General features: G+C 52.6%; 1 protein-coding gene across 10 annotated transcripts in view; it reads right to left on the reverse strand.

Annotated features, from left to right (window-relative positions):
* The window catches only part of CEP131 (centrosomal protein 131), a 38,056-nt gene that overhangs the window by 325 nt on the left and 19,682 nt on the right, over window positions 1–18,049 (reverse strand). For 5 of the 10 annotated variants that reach the window (XM_073311024.2, XM_073311022.2, XM_073311020.2 and 2 more), the window contains 11 exons: window positions 17,727–17,829; window positions 16,313–16,514; window positions 15,682–15,789; window positions 14,788–14,905; window positions 14,349–14,423; window positions 12,758–12,900; window positions 11,302–11,479; window positions 10,932–11,128; window positions 9,174–9,234; window positions 8,954–9,044; window positions 350–417 (listed from right to left, as the gene is read on the reverse strand). In XM_073311024.2, the coding sequence (XP_073167125.1) occupies window positions 8,970–9,044; window positions 9,174–9,234; window positions 10,932–11,128; window positions 11,302–11,479; window positions 12,758–12,900; window positions 14,349–14,423; window positions 14,788–14,905; window positions 15,682–15,789; window positions 16,313–16,514; window positions 17,727–17,829 (1,260 nt within the window). In that variant the 3' untranslated portion in view covers window positions 350–417; window positions 8,954–8,969. The other 5 variants (XR_012154831.2, XM_073311019.2, XM_073311023.2 and 2 more) reach the window with 5 other exon arrangements.

Here is an 18,049-nt window from a genome sequence, read left to right on the forward strand (position 1 = left end):
TGGTTCGCAAGACTCTGCAGGGCTGGAGACTGGCTCTTTGCTTCTGCCTGGGGCCTTCTCCCTGCCTTCGCACCTTTCAGCAGCGCTGCCTGATCACGGAGAGCTCTTTCCAGCCCTGGGACGTGTCTCTGTGGACCAGTCTCTGAAGCACCTTTCGTTGCACTGGAAATTACGGGTGGGTGGATCGTTCAGTGCAGCCCGCAACGGAAACCCCAGCTACAGCATACACAGGATGTCTTATCAGCCAGCAGCAGCCGGGCTCTCCTGCACCATACCAGTAACAACAACTGCACCCTGGAGACAAGGAGGAGGGCCTTTGCCTGTGAGGGCCAGGCAGCTTTATGTACTCACTGTGTTTGTATTCCTCCAGACTGCTGGATTTCCCCAAGGCTGTTTGTTTAGACTGTTTTAAGTGCCCTTTATCAAAACAGAACATGGAGGTTAGTCCAATGAGACAGGCCAGCGCCAGCCTCTTCGCTAGGAAACTTGGGTGCGTCTTGAGAACTCGGTAGTTAGCTGAGCAAGACATGCTCAGGGCCACACGCTGCAGGGGAGGGGGGATTGCTTCCTGGGTCAGCAGCACCCAGGCCTGAGCCAAGGACAGGTTGTTGCCCGATGCCCTCTCAGACCGACCCTGTGGGAATCCTGGCTGGGGCATGGCCCGCAGGACTTGGGGACAGGGACCCCAGGGAGGCCGCACTCCCAGCATGCTCTCGGTGCAGCTGCGGGTTGCTATACCGCTGCCGTTGAGTGGGGAGGGTGGTAAAGGAACAGAAGAAAAGTCCCCACTCTGCATCTCTCCACTATGGTCAGTAACTGCCCCCAGACCTGGAGGAGCCGTCCTGGCCGCAGAGCACCAGGCAGCGTGGTTAACGCATAGCAAGGCAGCTTGGTTGCTCTCAGAGGGAAGACAGAGAACACAGCCCCAGTTCCCTCCTTCCCGGCACAGGCACTGGCTTCCCATGCTCACACGTGATCCCAGGGCTGACTCACTGGCAGGGGGCTATGTTCAAGGCTAGCAATTGACTTCTGACCTTTAACAGGCTATGGGACAGATGCAAACAAGAACACAGTGGGGAACCAGGAGAGCCAGGGGCCCCTCTTGGAGCTGGGAAAGGCCCCTCCCGTACCTTGCCATCCATCTCACATCCCCTTCCCCCTCTATGGCCTGTCTGGGATGGTGCCACATTAGTGTGGCCACACTGAATGAACGGTGTGAGCATATGTGACACTCTGTATCTCGGGGGAACACCCTGCACCCCTATGTTCATCCTTATAATATGATTGTGTGGTATCCAGTGCAAAGTTTGCCATGGTGGGTGTCTTCAGAAGGCTCATGATGCACTGAGCATTGTTGTGATAGTGATGTTATAGCTTGTAATTTCATGTACATAGTTATGAGGCTGAAAATGTGCCCTCCTGTCTTAAAACAAGCCCAGGCAAAACTCTCCAGGAAGAGGGGTAGTTCACACTTCATCTGGGCATGTATGGGACAAACCCAGCCCAGCCTCACAGGAACAAAGGACACTGGCCTCGACAACAACAAAGGATCTGTCTGGACTCTGGAGTGAGTCACCCCCTTCCTTTGGTCAGTTTGGGACTGGGATGAGGTAATGCTCACCTGGCCCTGAAGGGGGAGGGGGCAAAGCCAAGAGGAAAGAAAGAACATGATAAAAGAGACGTTTCCCATGCTCTCTCTCTCTCTTCCACCTCCATCTACAGACATCACCACCAAGTGACTCAAACACTGATCAAAGGGGAGAGCCTGGCTGAAGAGCAACCAGCCTATGATGAGAAGCATCTAAGCTTGTAAGGGCACTGCAAGTGTTAAAATCAGCTCAGAACACATTTTGCTTTTATTTCATTTGACCAAATCCAACTTGTTGTGCCTTGACTTATAATCACTTAAAATCTATCTTTTACAGTTAATGGATCTGTTTATTTGACCTGAAGCAGAGCGTTTGGTTTGAAGTGTGTCAGAGGCTCCCCTTGGGAGAACAAGCCTGGTGCATATAAATTTCTTTGTTAAATTGATGAACTCCTATAAGCTTGCAGTGTCCAGCGGGCATAACTGGACACTGCAAGACGGAGGTTCCAAGGGTTGTGTCTGGGACCGGAGATATTGGCTAGTGTCATTCGGTTGCAAGTAGCTGGGAGCAGCTGACATGCCAGAGGCTGTTTGAGAACAGCCCAGGAGTGGGGGCTCTCACAGCAGAGCAGGGTAAGGCTGGCTCCCAGAGTCAAGGATAGGAGTGACCTAGCAGATCACCGGTCCTGATAACACCAGAGGGGAACGTCACAGCATAACTTGACATGACTTAAACATGGCTGAATGGCTGCAGTGTTAGCAGAGCTTGAAATGGAGTCAAATCGAGAGGACAGAGAGGCTGCAGTACAGAGGATCACTCGCTATTTCTTAACCCCTGCTGAGTTAAGAAAGGCAGTTTCGCTGATTCATCAGGAGAAGGGAGAGTCAGTTATGGCTTATTGTGCTAGCCTGTTGTTAGCAGGTTCTCTAGCTGATATGGAGGAAGGGCAAGTAACATTTGTTATATGATGGCTTAAGGGAACCTATTAAAGTGTTTATAGGATCTCAAGAGAAGTTGGATCAGGCTAGATTGATTAAAATGACCCGAGGCGCAGAAAAGGTGGTAAGCAGAAGTGGCTCCTCCCAGAAGGCAATCAGAGAGGTTTCTTACAGCAACCGAGCAGGCTACAGTGGTCCTAATCACATTAGTATGGAACATGGAATGGGACAACCCAACAAAGGACATGATGGGTCCAGTGGAGGATCAGTGTGAGCACAGATATGGGCTTTACTCCAGGAGAAAGGAGCAGATATGGTTCGTTTAGAGGTTCTGTTAAATGCTGTGAATGATTTGGCAGGGAACACGTCACAGCCTGCACCACAGCCCAGGGCTAGGGCTGTTGAGATTGTGGGAACAGGTGCGGGAGATCTGGTAGGCCCTTACGGCTTGTTATCCCAGGAATTGGCTCAGATGGATGTGGCAGCTTCCCGGCAGGGTAGCTCCACATCTCAGTAGGGTTGCCACGCCCTTAGCAACTCCTGCCCCCAAGATTGGACATTAGTGGCTAAATTGCAGCCCCATGTAACTGGTAGACCTTACATGGAAGTGGGGCAGGAAGAAACATACAACAGTTGCTAGTATTAATTGATACTGGAGCGGAGGCAACTCTGATTAAATTGGTGTAGGAGGATGTGCAGAAAGGACAGAATATTCCTTTATTTGGCTTTCAGGGCACAGGAGTGAAAGGAATTTTATTGAAAAACCTGCCGCCATGGGTGATAGGACACTAAGTTTTGGACAGATACAGTGGTCTGTAACAGCATGACTGAAAATGGTGTCTTAGGTGCAGATGTGGTACAGCAGGAGAAATGGATAACTGATCTGGCAGGAGGTTGGCTGTGGAAAGGGGAGACAGGGATTGTGAGCGAGCTGGTGATTTTAGGACGATTAAGGAAAGGAGCTTGCAAAGCCACAGAAGCTGGGTGCTACCCGATAATGACTGGACACAAGAGTTCCCTATGGTGTGGGCCAAGAAGAAATCCGAACTGGGGGCAACATGCAGCAGTGGAAATTGTAGGAAAATCTGTAAAACCTGTTCCTCAATATTCCCGTCCTGCAGAAGCTGTTCCGCATATAGAAGAATTGCTACAGAATTTAAAGGAACAAGAAGTGGTGGGGGAGTGCCAAAGTCCATACAATTCTCCGCTCTGGCCTGTGCAGAAAGCGGACGGAAAGTGGGGCCTCACAATTGATTATAGAAACATCAATGCAGCTATAGTCCCGATGGCACCAGCAGTAGCTAATCTCCCAGCTATACTGGGTGAAATAGCGGCAGCTGCTAAATGATTCTCTGTATTGGATAGTGCTATTTCTTTGCCGTTTCATTGACCCCTGAGAGTCAGCCTCAATTTGCTTTTACATTCCAGAACAAACAGTTGACATTTCAACGTGTCCCCATGGGTACCATAATGCTCCAGCTACAGCACATGCACACGTGACAAGGGTGTGGGCTCAGCTCCCTGATTTGGATAAGCCACAGGTTACTTCTTATGTGGATGACATACCGATAATAGCCGTTGCCCCGGAGGAGTGTAAACATCGAACTAAGCTGGTCCTGGCAGTAGGGGAGAACACAGGCTTTAAATTATCCTGGGACAAGGCACAGCTGGTACAACAAGAAGTTGAATACTTAGGTATATCTTGGGACAGTGGTAAAAGCATTATTATTAATTATGGGAATCCAACAAAAATGGCATATAGTCTACCACCCAAAGCGTGCAGGAAAAGTGGAAAGGAAGAATAGAGAAATAAAAACAGCCTTGACCAAGCAAATTCAAACACAAGGCTGAGACTGGGAAATTGCTTTACTCACACTCCTGATGACCATGAGAGCCCTGGGACAAACTGAAAGGAAGTATTCACCTTTTCAGTTAATGACAGGTCAAGCTATGAGGACTCCTGAATTCGTATTCCCACCTAGAAAACAGATACCTGAGCGGGTGCGAAGGAAATTGGAATTTGGAACGGAAAGGAGGTAACCTCACCACGAATTTACCATGGAAAAATGGTTGGTGGGGACTATATGAAATAAACCAAGATATATGTTGGCATCGAAAGGAAAAGGGTAATGTAACAATAAGCAACCAAACCCAGTTTATGGACCAAGGGATGTGGTGCACTAGTGGAGATATAACTCATTTCCAGTACAAACAATATCAATAGCACCCTCAAATGACTAAAACCTTTATGACTCGCCCTAGATTAACATTGCCAAATTTGGGGGAAATAGAGTGGAATGATACAGATTGGGATATGGAGATACAAACTAACCAAGGCACACTGGACCAAATACAATGGTCAACTAAACTAATAATATCTGTAAAAGGCATGCTTGCTCGAAAGTAGAAAATTGTTGAAAAAGCTGTAGAAAAAATAAGATCTCAAATGTGTGCTTGGTATGATTTTGTATGTCAGGTCACAACATGGAATGGAATTGAATGGTCAATGTTATTTTGGATTTCTGGAACTGCCGTATTATTCGTTTTATGTTTCTGTTGTGGATATCAGATGTGTAAGCAATATAAGGAAATACAAGCTTTGTGGAAAATTTATAAGATTGAGTTGTTGGATTATGCTATGAATCATCGTAAAATAATGCTTTAAGTTTTACAGAAACCAGAAAAGGAGACACATGATCGAATAGTTAGTGTACAAACTGCAGGTATGATTGATGCAATATTACAATTATCTTTGGTAACTGAATATCGAATGGGGGACTGTTGGGATGGTGCCAAATTGGTGTGGCCGGGCTGAATGAATGGCGTGAGTATAACTTAACATGTCGTAAACATGGCTGAAGGGCTGCTGAGGATCCTGGGAGCAGGGTCCCTTTAAGCAGATTTGATAAAGGACTGGCAAAGTCTGCGTGTATAATCAATACTGAACCTACTGGTCGGCAAATACGGGCCCATGCGAAAGTAAATATCACATGTAGGAAGTTCCAGCATGGAGCACAAGTTGATTTGGTTGTAGTGACCTTACAGCAAGGAGAGCCAGTGAACAACAGATGAGCGAGTAAACGTCGGGTGATCTTCGTTCGGTACCACCACCACCCCCTAGCCCCTTCTAAAAATCCTAATCAGGTAAAATTAGTCACCACACACCCCCTGGGCATGCTTTTAAGGCATGTGACTCCTCTGAGGAGAAAGAGTAAGAATCAAGCAAAATAAATTACTGTGGTTTGGATTCCTTAATTGACGCTTGAAGAAGCAAAGCTGCGAGACAGAGCAGCCAAACCTCTGCTCCGTGGGCTCGAGTAGGACTGTGAGCCAGAGGGATCTCAGGGCACAAGGCCTTGTCTCGAGGTAATTGGAGACAGACCAGAGGGCTGAGAATAACAGTCCGGCAGAGAAGAAGCCATCTATAAAATGGTAACCATCTTCTCTGTTTGCCAAGCAAAAACTGCATGAGGCTAGTGCAGGGCCTGTTTGTGAAAGAGAGACTCGTTAAGAGGAATGTGTCGCTCTTAATATCTAACACAGGAGTTATGTGCTTAATATAACCCTTTACCGCTTGTGTAATTCCTTCTCAATAAACTGCTGTGTAGTGAAGATAATTATTGTGGACCTTTTTCACTGGTTTGACAGTAATCTTCTCCACCGGGAACCAGTAAAGGTCCATTTCAGGGGTAGTAGCACCCCCCTTTTGTCAACATGGGGGCTACCCTTTCCCATCCCTGATCAGGGTCCCCTCCTAGGAATGCTCAGCACCCTCCATTCCCACTGCCTTCTTAGAGCATCCAGCATCATGCAGGATTGGGCCTCAGCTTCCCTGCCGTGGCAGATCCAGCAGCATCGAGTCCCCATCAAGCTAAGAGAAGTAAAGGCATGGAAGTTATTTCAGGGAGTTCCTCCATGCCTTCCTTCCCCCATTGTCTCAGCACCTTCCTGGAACAGACACAAGAGAAGCAGCCCAGCTTTCCAAACACCAGCAGCCCAAGGCCACCAGTGAATTAACTCAGCAGCGGCGCCTCCCAGTAGCTGGCCTGTATGAAAGAAAAACATCAGCTCAGCCTAGGAACAATGTCCTGTTTCCCTAGGCTAGAGAACCAGGATACACCAGCCGGCCACACAGCCTGAGAACCAAGGTGAGCCAGATGGTGAGCTCCTGCCAGGGAGGAAACGGACCCAAGGCTGAAGCATGACATTTCCTGGAGCTTTCCCCACCCAGCCAGGGATCTGGAGACAGAGTGAGACCCTGGCTGGATGGCAAAAGCTCCTGGAAATGTCATGTCATCCTCCAGGGGCAGAAGCAACAAGGAGCACCTGGGCTGCACCTGTTGCCTCAGGATCCCTATGTGCTTTTCAAGCTGGGATCATCCGGATGGAGAAATTGAGGTACAGAGAAGAGAAGTGACAGCAAGTGGACTGAGGTCTGCTGTTAACCAGTTCCCTGCTCCTCCCCAGATCACGCCCTGCTCCCAGCACTGACAACGCTTGGATGGTCGTAACCAGCTCAGGGGTAGTTGCCAATAGTTCACAAGTCGGCTATGGGCAGGATTCCCTTAGTCAGCAGAGCATAAATAAGAGGTAAGAAAAGGGGGTGAAAAACCCATCCTAGTCCTAGGAGGCCCCGGAGCAAGTGCCAGTCAACACACGCCAATGCTCTAACAGTCCACACAACGGGTCTCTCTCAGCAGGTTCCCAGCCATGGTGAAGTCTGAGCGGCATCCCAGGGGACCCTGCTTCTCAGAAGAGCAGGTGCAGCAGAACCTCAGGGTTATGAACACCAGCGTTACGAACTGACCGGTCAGCCACACACCTCCTTTGGAACTGGAAGTACGCAATCAGGCAGCAGCAGAGACCAAATCAATCAATTAATAAAGCAAATACAGTGCTGTACTGTATTATATGTAAACTACTAGGAAAAGGGAAAGTTTAAAGAAGATTTGATGAGGTAAAGAAACTTTTTCTGTGCTTGTTTCATTTAAGTTAAGATGGTTAAAAGCAGCATTTTTCTTCTGCATAGTAAGTTTCAAAGCTGTATGAAGTCAAGGTTCAGTTGTAAACTTTTGAAAGAACCACCAGAACATTTCATTCAGAGTGACGAACAGCCTCCGCTCCCGAAGTGCTCGTAACTCTGAGGTTCTAGTGTAACAATGAGAATGCCTCCTGTAATGCTGTAAGGGCCCAGCAAACATTGCTCAGAGCCCGGCCCGCTGTCTTGGCAGATCCTGGCACCATTAGCCGTAATGGCCGAGCCCCCTGCTTTCCCACTGCTGCAGGCAGGAGACCGGGGTAGGGGGAGGCGCTGGAATGAATGGAGACAGAGGATGAGACCCTGGGAGGGGGCTGTATCAGCCATCTGGCCTGACATGCTGAAGCAGCAGGACCTGGCTTCTGATTCCTGGTTCCTTTGGTAGCGTATTTATGCAACAGGGCCCCTGTTATGAAAGGGGGTCGTGCTAGTGGCAAGTGGTGGACTGAAGCCTGGGGACTGAATACCTCTCTCTTGGCACAGGATAGCTGCTTCTGTGCTGCCTCACCACTGCCATCGCCCAGTGTCTTAGCTCGGGACTTCATGACCAATGCAGTTGAAATGCTAGTGTTAACCGAGCACTGATGGCTGGATGAGGTGCATGGTCTGTGTACCAGCCAGCAGGATCGCCAGGCTGGAAAGCACAGCCCTGATCGGAGACAATTAACCCAGGGCTTCTGCTGATCACCAATGGGCTAGTCATAGCTTACCCACCCCCACTGCCATGGGCTCAGTACAGCTGTCTGTGGACAGTGGCCACACCCAGAAGTGTACCATGAACGAGGAATGGAAGTCGCCACCCGGCTCGGCGTGTGTGCGTAGGGAGAGCAGAGGGGGCTAGGGCTGGCTCAGCTCTGCTGGTAGGAAGAAAGAGCACTGCCCACTAAAAGCTTTGCTCCATCCCTCTAGCCCTTTGCTGCGAAGTGCGGATGAGCCTCATTCACCACAGGCAGCCAGAGTGACTGGATCACACTAATCCCTTGCCTCTGACCAAGAGAAAAACCCTGGGATCAGCAGCAGCAGGTGTTAGGTGGAGGCCCAGGGCATGGCCCCACGCTGATGAAGAGCGGGAGGGCATGCCCTGGTGCATACCCAGACGCTGCTCAGTAAAGGAGTCAAACGTCCTTTCAGCAACTGCATGGCACCTGCCCTTCTCCCCAGCAACCACAGATCAGATGGACTTTAGAAACACGCACGCAGTTTACTGTTAAAATACCACAGAGAAGCCTGAGCATGGGAAGTCTTCTCCAGCAAGGGGTCAGGCTGAGGCACAAGTAACGGAAGTTGTAACAAGAGAACAGCACAGTAGGAGGGGGAGACTCCAATTCCAACCCCGCGCACACGGAGCACAGACCCACAATGTGCAACTTCCTGGGAAATGGGAGCACCTTGGCGGCTGGGCTGCTAGTTAGTAGCCAGCAGCTGTTTTCGCTGCTGCTCTAGCACGGCTTCCAGGTGGTCTGCCCGCTTCACAGCTGCCTGGAGCACACAACAAGACAGGAGAGGGAGCCGAGGTTAGACACGTGGCAGAGGGGGAACAAGGAGGGACAGAACCGGTGCCAGAGACCCTGCCCCAGCACCAGAGCTCCTGCTTGCAGGGACACTTACTTCATACTGTTTCCGAAGAATATTCACGGTCTCCTCTTTCTTCACAATGGCCATCTTCACTCTGCACGGAGACAAAGGAGACACGGCTCAGCCCCTCACGCCCCGACGGCCGTGCTGAACACCTGATGCGGCTGGGATTCAGCACAGCAGCGGCCAGTGACAGGTGCTGGCGAGGTGACAACGGTCCCTCTCCTCTCCTGGGACTCACGTGCCCCTGCAAAACACTCATCGAGCCTATTGCGCTGACGAGGGGTGTCGGGGATCAGACATTAATAAAACCCTTGCTCCCTGTTATGACATGAAGCAGTTTGGGGGCCTGGATCAAGCTACCAATGCCGAGGAGGAGATGGCGACCTCACTGTGCTGAAATTACCCCAAATGCATTGAGATGACTTGAACCCTAATACTGCTTTTCCTTTCCAGGCTCTTTCAGGTGCTAGCCGCACTGCTCTGTCACTTTGCCAGCAGCCTATCACAGCCCTTTTGGCTTCAGCATCCCTTTGCACCAGCCTTCCTAGCGCCAACTTGGGGTGACCTTTCCCAGAGATTGTATGTAGCAGAGAGAACTGGACTGTGTCACCTTAGGACCAGAGTGTGGTCTCTGCAGCAGCCTCGGCCCCGCAGGGAGGTCACCAATGCTCATCCTGTTGGATGCACGGTGGGGAAGCCGGCAGGCCGAGAGGGGAAGTGTCTCACCCTGAGCCACAAGCATGTCAGTGTCAGAGCAAGGAGCTGCTCCCAGATCTCCTGACTCTGTCTTGTGCCTTACCACAAGACCATCCTCCCTCATCAAGAACACAAGAGGCAGAGACAGGCCCAGGCAGTGGGGAGGAGGGGACGCTCAGAGAGGCTGAAGCAGTCACACAGCCTGTGTGCAGACACCAACATACCGCTCCCAGGGCCCACTCCTCCCCAGGTACCTGCGGGGTCCTCAGCACACTTAAAGCCACACAGCGTGAAGGATGATGCCCACAGCGAGCCCCAGGAGTTCATGTCACTGCAATGCTCCACCCCACGCTGCTGGTCAAGAACCCCTCGCCCCAGTTTTGCCTGCCAGGAAACATCCAGCCCCCCTCCCACCTGGCCTCATGGTGCAGTCTCCACCTTCCCCTCCCCACAGCTGAGGGCTCTGCGTTAGAATCCCCCACCTTCCCTGACAGCAGGATCACCGACCGATCCGCTCTTCTCTGCCTTTCAGGCCAGATTCTCAGTGCTTCTGCTTTGCCATATTTGGCACACTAGGTCTACAGAGCCAGGTCTGCTGCAGGGGTGGCCTGGCAATATCCACGGCAGCACCTGATATGAGCCGATCGTAGGCCGGGTATAACTCAGTTGCTCCCAGCGCTCCTGGACAATCACAACGAGCTGCGGCATGTATGTGCACATGTCCGCACTCCTCTGCCCTCTCCTGGCAGGAACACCTACAGCACCAGACCAGCTAGAGCTGCTGAAGGTCCCCCTAGCTGGGCCAGCAAAGGAGCAGCTCCTGTGGTTCTCAGGGCAGAGGCCTGTACGTCCGGTGCCACAGAGCTACCACTGGGCCCAGAGGGATCAGCACAGTGCTGCAGAAAGCACAGGCAGGTAGCTAGCCACGGTGACCCACGGCCCGCTCCACGCAGGCAGGCATGCGTTAGAAAATGCAGTGCTGGGACCCCATGTGACGTGGGTCAACTCTGCATACGTGACACAGGCCGGGGGCTCAAGCTGCCCCCAAGCCCCAGCCTTGCAATTGCTGAGGCCAAACCCCTCAGCCCTCACCTCTTATGAACCTCCTCCAGCTCTTCGTCCTTGTCCCGTGCTATCCTGTCCAGCTCCAAGCGCTGGCGGGCTCTCATCTCTGACATCTCTACCTTCAGCCGCTTGTTCTCCTCCTCTGTCCCCACCAGTCTGTCTGCAAACTCCTGGCGAATCACTTCCGACAGGCTGCTCCTCTCCTTGGCCAGCTGGTCCTTCACCTGCAGGGGAGAGGAGAAGTTAGGTGCTCTGATGGGCATAGAGCATCCCTGGGGAGCTCAGTGCTACCCCAGGGCACCATGAAGAGAGAGGGGTAGCTCACTGAAGAGCATCCAACACACCTGGGTGGCAGTGCTCCTGCCCAGTCCGAGTGCACAGCCTGCCCCTCACCCACCTTCCTGATGTCTTCCACCTCCTGCTCCTTGTGCTTCACTAGGCCCTGCAGGTGCATGTTCTCGCCTTCCAGCTCAGCCAGCCGCCCCTTCAGCTCGTTGCAGCGCTCCTGCAGCTTCCGCTCAGACCTCTCCAGCTCCTGCAGCTCCACTTCGTACTTGTCTCGGACCCTCTTGATCCTGGGGGAAAACACAGGAACAGCCAGCCTGGATTAGAGCCGAGGCCCATCCAGCCCCATTTCCCATCGCAAGCCAGCACCAGACGTGAGGTGGAAGAGCCCCACAGCAGTAGATCCGGGATAATCTTACCCCACATTGGTCTCAGCCTGGTCTCTATGGTTAGAGATCGGCTTACACCCTTAAACAGATAGTTTCATATCCCTGTCCCAAAGATGTAATTCTGGTAACTCTGGATGTTCTTGTTGTTCACAGAAATGTTCCATCCCTTTTTGAATCTTGTTAAATTATTGGCCTTAACTTCCTATGGCAGTGGGTTCCAAAGGCTAACCACACATTGGGTGGAAAAACCCTTCCTTTCATCGTTTTTCAATTTCCCACTTTTAAACTACATAGAATGTCCCAGGGTTTGAGGGTATGGGGCAGGCAAGGATGCTGGGCAAATAAGGCCCGAAAGGGAGTCAGGTTACCTGGGGGGAGGGGGAGAAGGCATTTCAGAGCTCTGTGAAGGAGGTCAAACGAAGACAGCTTTCATTCCCATAGGTGGCCTCCTCAGCCACCTGCATGGCATTGTGGGAACCATATGCTGGGCCTGTATAAAGGGGGCCTGCCCAACAGCTATGGAAGGTCATTTGCAATCACGCCTAGCTTATTTAACCCCTTCCCAGCCATGGGTGTGGATGGGTGCCACTAAAAGTTTTCAGCAGGGAAGCATCTGCTTTGTCATTCAGCACTCGATGGTGCAAACCTTCAGGCATGCTACCTATTCACCCCAAAATTAACAGTGTTCAAACTGCACACACAACTGTGTGCCCAACTGGGTGTGCAAAGTTGTGAGTGAAGGTGCAAACTGGGCTTTTACACACACAAATCATTCGATGCACACCAGCCGGAGACGCAAGAACTCATGATAAGTGCACGCACAAATCAGGCACACAATTTCAGGCTGAGGTTCAGAAAAACTAGGCCTTTACCATGAAGCGTAAGTGAAACAGTTCTTCAAACACGAGTACCAGAGAGCTTATTTTCATTGCTTACTACTGTGTGCCTTAATTCCTGGGTCAGGGCACTCCAGAGCCCCCCAGACTCACTGAACCCCTGCTCTACTCCACTGACGTATGGAGCCCGGGGCATCCTCCCACACTCCAGTTAGCATGTTCTTGGCATGGAGAGGTGGGCCCAGCTACAGAGATGCCAGATGACTGGGTTGGGGGCCTAGAAGCACCAGGGCTCACTCACACAGGCTCAGTATATCCCTATGGCCACCTGGCCCCTTCCTACCTGTTTTCTGCCACCCTCTCGCACTCTTCCTTGGTAGACGACATGTCGGCCTCCAGGCGCTGAATGACCAGCTCTATCTCTTTGTCCCGCTCTTTCCTCACCTCCTCCTTCAGCTCCCGCTCCCGGGAGAGCAGCCAGGCCTCCTGGGGACAGAGTCAGACATGGGGTCAGGCAGCAGGAGATCCAATTACAATGCAGACTTGAGCTCCCATGGGGGGACGGCAGCCTCAGAGAGGAGTTGTTGTGATAACTAGGCCTACACATTTACCCTGTGAGCTCAACTGTGGAAAGTGACTGAAAGTTCTTATGGTGTCACAATAACCAAGACAACAAACGCTGATGGGGAAAGGTGCAACAGGAAGACAGATAATCATCCCAAACCAAAAGGCTTCTGCTACACCTCAAGGGCTGCGTTAAGATCCTGCCTGATAAACAAGAACAACATGAGACCAGAAATTATGAACCACCTTGGTGTGCTGGAAATCAGGCCAACAGAACAAGGGGATGGGTTTCCCCACCCACCACTTTTTTTTTTTTTTTTTTTTTGAGGTCCCCCAGAAGTGACTCGGGGTTGGGGGCTACTGTAGCACTGGCTGAATGAAAGAAGGGGAAGTCGTGAGCTTTGCCATCAGGGTTATCACCGCTGCCATCTCCTGGGACCCTGGACTTTTTTCTTCCTAATCCTGAGAGACATCCTGAGCAGACCAGGCTAGAGAGGGGGGCCCAGGTGACATCACCACCTCCATTGGCTCCAGCTGAGTCCTGACCACGATCTGGGATGTGAGACTGTCTCACTCCTCCCACCACCTGGTGTTTTCTTTCCCACTTTATTTTTCTCTTGTCTATCTCCCTTCTTTTTCCTTCTGTCTGATAAGCGTCTGGCTTAGCCAGCCAAGACAGTATATTTTGCAACAGTGCTGCGAGCCTGTGACCAAGAAAGGCAGTGAAATGCAAGGTCCTAAATGGCCCATCGCTGGTACAAGTTTGCCAGGGCTCAGGGTGGCTGATCAGATCGTGAGCTGGGCCTGGGTCTTTTCAGCAGCGAGGCTGCAAGTGAGAGTTAACACCAGAGACTGAAGCTGCATTTTCTCTCATCGCCGTTCTTCTCTTTCCCCTTTTGTGGGTCTTTGTCTTGTCCTCTAGGAAATGGGATCGGACTTTAACAGCAGCACCAGCTCCAGCCCACTCACTAAAGTAATTCCTTCTCCCAAAAAGATTACCACCATCTTTAACACCATCTAAGAGACGGTCAGACAAGGAGGGGAGCGGGGGGGCCTTTCTAAAAATCTCTCTCCAGCTACAGGGAAAGGGAACAAGGGCTGTCAAACTGAAAGCTTTACTCAACCCTTTATATTCCAAAGGCTTTCACTGTTTTTTCTTCTTTTCTGTACCGTTACTAACAGGCGAAAAGGCTGTTGAATGGTGTGTTTGCCATGGCGCTAAACAGGCTCTGGTCTCTAGGTACCAGCCCCCGGACCGGCACTGTTTAATGCTGGACAGTGACTGGGTCATGTTAACACTGACTCTTTGGGCCCACATATTCCATCTAAATTTATACAACAGCCACATTTGCAGCCAAGTGCGCCGTTACCTCCTTCTTCATGTAGTTGGCCTCCCACGCCTGCTTCTCAATCTCCAGCCTGTCCTTCAGCACCTTCACCTCCGCCTGCAAGAGGGAACAGTAGGGTGAGAAACCTGCTCAAGGGAGCGTCACGCACCCTTGGACAGCCAGAAAGCCCCATGACTTCCCCAGGCAAGGCCCAGCCCCTGCTCCAGGGGGGCAGTTTGCTTCACCCAGCACATGGGGAGGAAAGGCATCCACACTGCTGAGAGGGGGCTTGGACCAGCCCGGCAAGCTGCACCCAATGCAGGAATGTGGGTGTCCATTCTGCACCCCATGGCTGACAGGAGTGTGGGGTGCAGCTCATTTCAAACTGCTCACACGGCCAGCCTCAGGGCACCCACGGGGCTATTCTATTGTCCCCGGCTAGAGCCAGGAAGAGACCATGCGCATGGGCTGGGGGGCAGACCTGGTGCTGCCTCTCCTGCTCCTCCTTCCCCTTTTCGTACTCCTCCTTCAGCGCCTTGGTGACTATGGAGCTGTTCTCCTCCAGCTGCCGCCTCAGCTCCTCCAGCTCCGCTCTCTGCCTGTGGGACGCAAGGTCAGCGCTGTCAGATCACCATCACAATGCCCTTCGCCAACCCATGGCCCAGCCACCTGGCAGCCCTAGTGGACCCACCAGGACTCTCACCAGGAGTCTGTGGCCCACCCTGGCTCCTTCCAGCTCTCACAGCACAAGCTCCCCAGTGAAAAGCCAGCCCAGCTACTCCTAGGCCCAGGAATGCTCGTCCCTCCACGAGATCCCTCACTGCAGTCAGACTGGGCCGTCGGCTCCCACACCATTCCAGACAGGAAACAGCAGCTGGCTTAGCAGAGCCATTCTGCTTCCACAAACCCGGGGAGCAAGAACCAGCCATCTCCACTCCCCGGGGAGCACCCTGAGAAGAACCTCACAGCTGACCTCTCCTCCAAGCCCCACCAACCAGGATCTGAGCTGCTCTCCCAGCCCTTTCCTGCAGCGTGCTTGCGACCGCATGGAGAGACTGCGCCCCACGGCACAGGCTGCAGGGTCCACCAAAGCCAGGAGTGATGCCAGTGGGAACGACAGCCCCTGAGAGACATGGGGGTTGGTGGAGACAGGATCTGGCCTAAAAGGTTCACACTCTTTCTGGACTAACAATATGGTTTTAGCTAGTCCCTTGATCAGGGAAGAGGCTAAGAACCCCAGTTTCACCAGGGGGCTGGTAATGGCCAGGCACGGGCATTCGCCTCCAGCAGCCTGGGTGGCGAGAGAGAGAGCCAGATGCCCAAGCTCTAGGCCTAGCCGGAGCCCAGACCCATCTCTGCACTGGGCTGCTCTCACCTGGCCGCCTGCTGATTGAGCCGCTCCTTCTCCTCGGCTACCTCGCTGTACAGCCTGCGGCGCTGCTGCTGGAGTGCTTGCCCCTCCTGCTCCAGGTGCTTCTCGTACCTGCGGTGGGGGAAGGACGGCTCCGGGAACTCACCCGCCCTCGCAGCGCTGTCCCTCTGGGGTTCCGAGGGTAGCAGTGGGCCTCGGATCTGCAGGGCCCCTTGCCCCTCCTCCCCCAGCAACGCCCCAGCCCCGTTATGCCGCTCTAGCTTTGCGGGAAGCATTCATTTCCGGGCTAGCTGCCCGCGCCTCTCATTTGAGGCAGATGGGGGTGGCTGCCCATGTGGGGAAGGAACTTCTGCAGCTGACATCCACCAGCAGGATGCAGGCTAAGGCGGGAGGTGGGGAGCCCTTGCTGGGATATTGGCAGCTCCTCTCCGGCTGGGGCACTGGAAGTGTCTGGCCAACGGGTGCTAGTTTATCCCAGTGGGCGGGACACATGAAGGCTTGAGGCAAAGCTGCAACTGCCCATCCAGCCAAGGGGTAATTATCTCCCCCCACCCCTCTGACTCCCACACGGATCAGAAGCAGATGGGAAGGATCCAGTGTGAAACTCTAGCCCTTCCTCTGGGTCCTTACATACCGCTTCCTGGCCAGCTCCCTCTCCCGCTGGCCCTGCTCCTCCTTCTCCCGCTCCAGGACCTCCCTCAGCTCCTCTGTCTGGCGGATGTAGCGCTGGGCTGCCCGTTCATCTGACTGAAGCAGCTCTGCCTCGTGCAGCATCTTCAGCTTCTTGATCTCCTGCTTGTGTTTGGCGATTAGCTTCTGGATCTCAGGCTCCAGCCCTGGGGGTCGAGGGGAGGGAAAGGACACTCAGCTGGTGACACTCATGGGGAAGGACAGTGGCTCCACGCAGCCCGGGTGAATGGGGCTCTCAGAGTGTAACACACTCACACCCAATCTCAGACCAACGTCCTTGGAAGGCCTGGAGATAGGACAGGCAGCTAAAGGAGTGGGAGGGAAGGCGGCGCTACCCAAGCTTTCCAGCTTCAGGACTGAATACCCTATAACATCGATGGGGCAAGCTCTGAGTCCTTCCACCAGGACCTCAGGGGACCAAATAAAACCCTCTACTGTACCTAACTCAAAGCTAACCCTTCTTTTGGGCTTCGCCCCATCCTGCTAGTGTAAACTGTCTGGGGCAGGGACCGGCAGCGTGTTGCATGCACCAACAAGTGCAGCAGTATTAATTATAGGGGCGCTGGGGAGAGAAAACTTGCTGAGCCCTGTACAGAAGTCAAGATCCTCAGCTCAAGAAACTTAAAGTCCAAGAAGAGCATGAACCAGTCACCTTATTGTCAGCTCCGGCCAAAACACAGACCGGGGGCGGGAAGAGGGAGCCGACAACAGGAAGGACAAAGGTCCCAGAAAGCGCAGTAAGGAAGGATCCTGCACTGGCCCCTAGGAGAAGGGGCTGGATGAGCTAACAGGGCTTTCCCTTCTCTAGCTGCTAATGCTCTACTGTGACGACTCAGTACTTGGCAACTGGAATAAAGGACAAAACCAGCAGGGAACCTTCACTGCTACTGTGAGCTGAGCTTCAAAAGGGAGATGACAAAGAAAAGCACAAAGGCGGGGCAGCCTCAAAGTCAGGACCAGGATATGGAAATGCACCCAGGGCATTTCCTGACTCTCCCCACCCCTTTTGTTGATTTAAGTTCCTGTTCAGGGGCATATGTCTGAAAACAGGATCTTGGCTCCTCAGAAGAGCCTGCTCTCAGCCCAATACCTCAAACCCTCCTAGCAACAACTAGCTGGGCAGTCAGAACAGCGAGTTATGGCCCCAGGCAAGGAAGCTGCAGCAGAACAGGAGATTCCAGCTCCTGCTCTCACCTGACCATCAGCAGAGGCAGAAAATGCACAAGCAGAATAGTTCTGACCTGTGGAATCTTCAATGAGGTGTCAGCAGCTCCTTATGGGTGGTGGTGTGCGTGTGGGGGGTAGGGACAGGCACACACTGGCTTGCACACCTCTGCAGAGAGAGGAACCTTCTGTACCTTTCACAGTGATTTCTTTGATCTTCTTGGTTTTCTCATCGATCCACTTCTCCCGGCGGATTTTCTCAGTCGCACTCATCAGCTCCTTGAGTTTCTTGATCTCCTGTTGGGAACCAAATATCAAACTTCAGGGACAAGATGGAAGGCAATAAAACTCCTTACAATTGCAGTTTTCCCACTGAGAGAAAAGTCCCGAGCACCAGGCAAGAGCCAATGACCTTTGATACACATGGGTAACTTGAACAGCTGCAGCCTAAGCGTGCCCTCCACAGGTAGGCAAAGACACACTGTCCCCAGTGCCTTTACCCCCCTCCTCTGATGGG

Source organism: Lepidochelys kempii, chromosome 14, assembly GCF_965140285.1.
Source record: "Lepidochelys kempii isolate rLepKem1 chromosome 14, rLepKem1.hap1, whole genome shotgun sequence".
Lineage (NCBI taxonomy): Eukaryota > Metazoa > Chordata > Testudines > Cheloniidae > Lepidochelys > Lepidochelys kempii.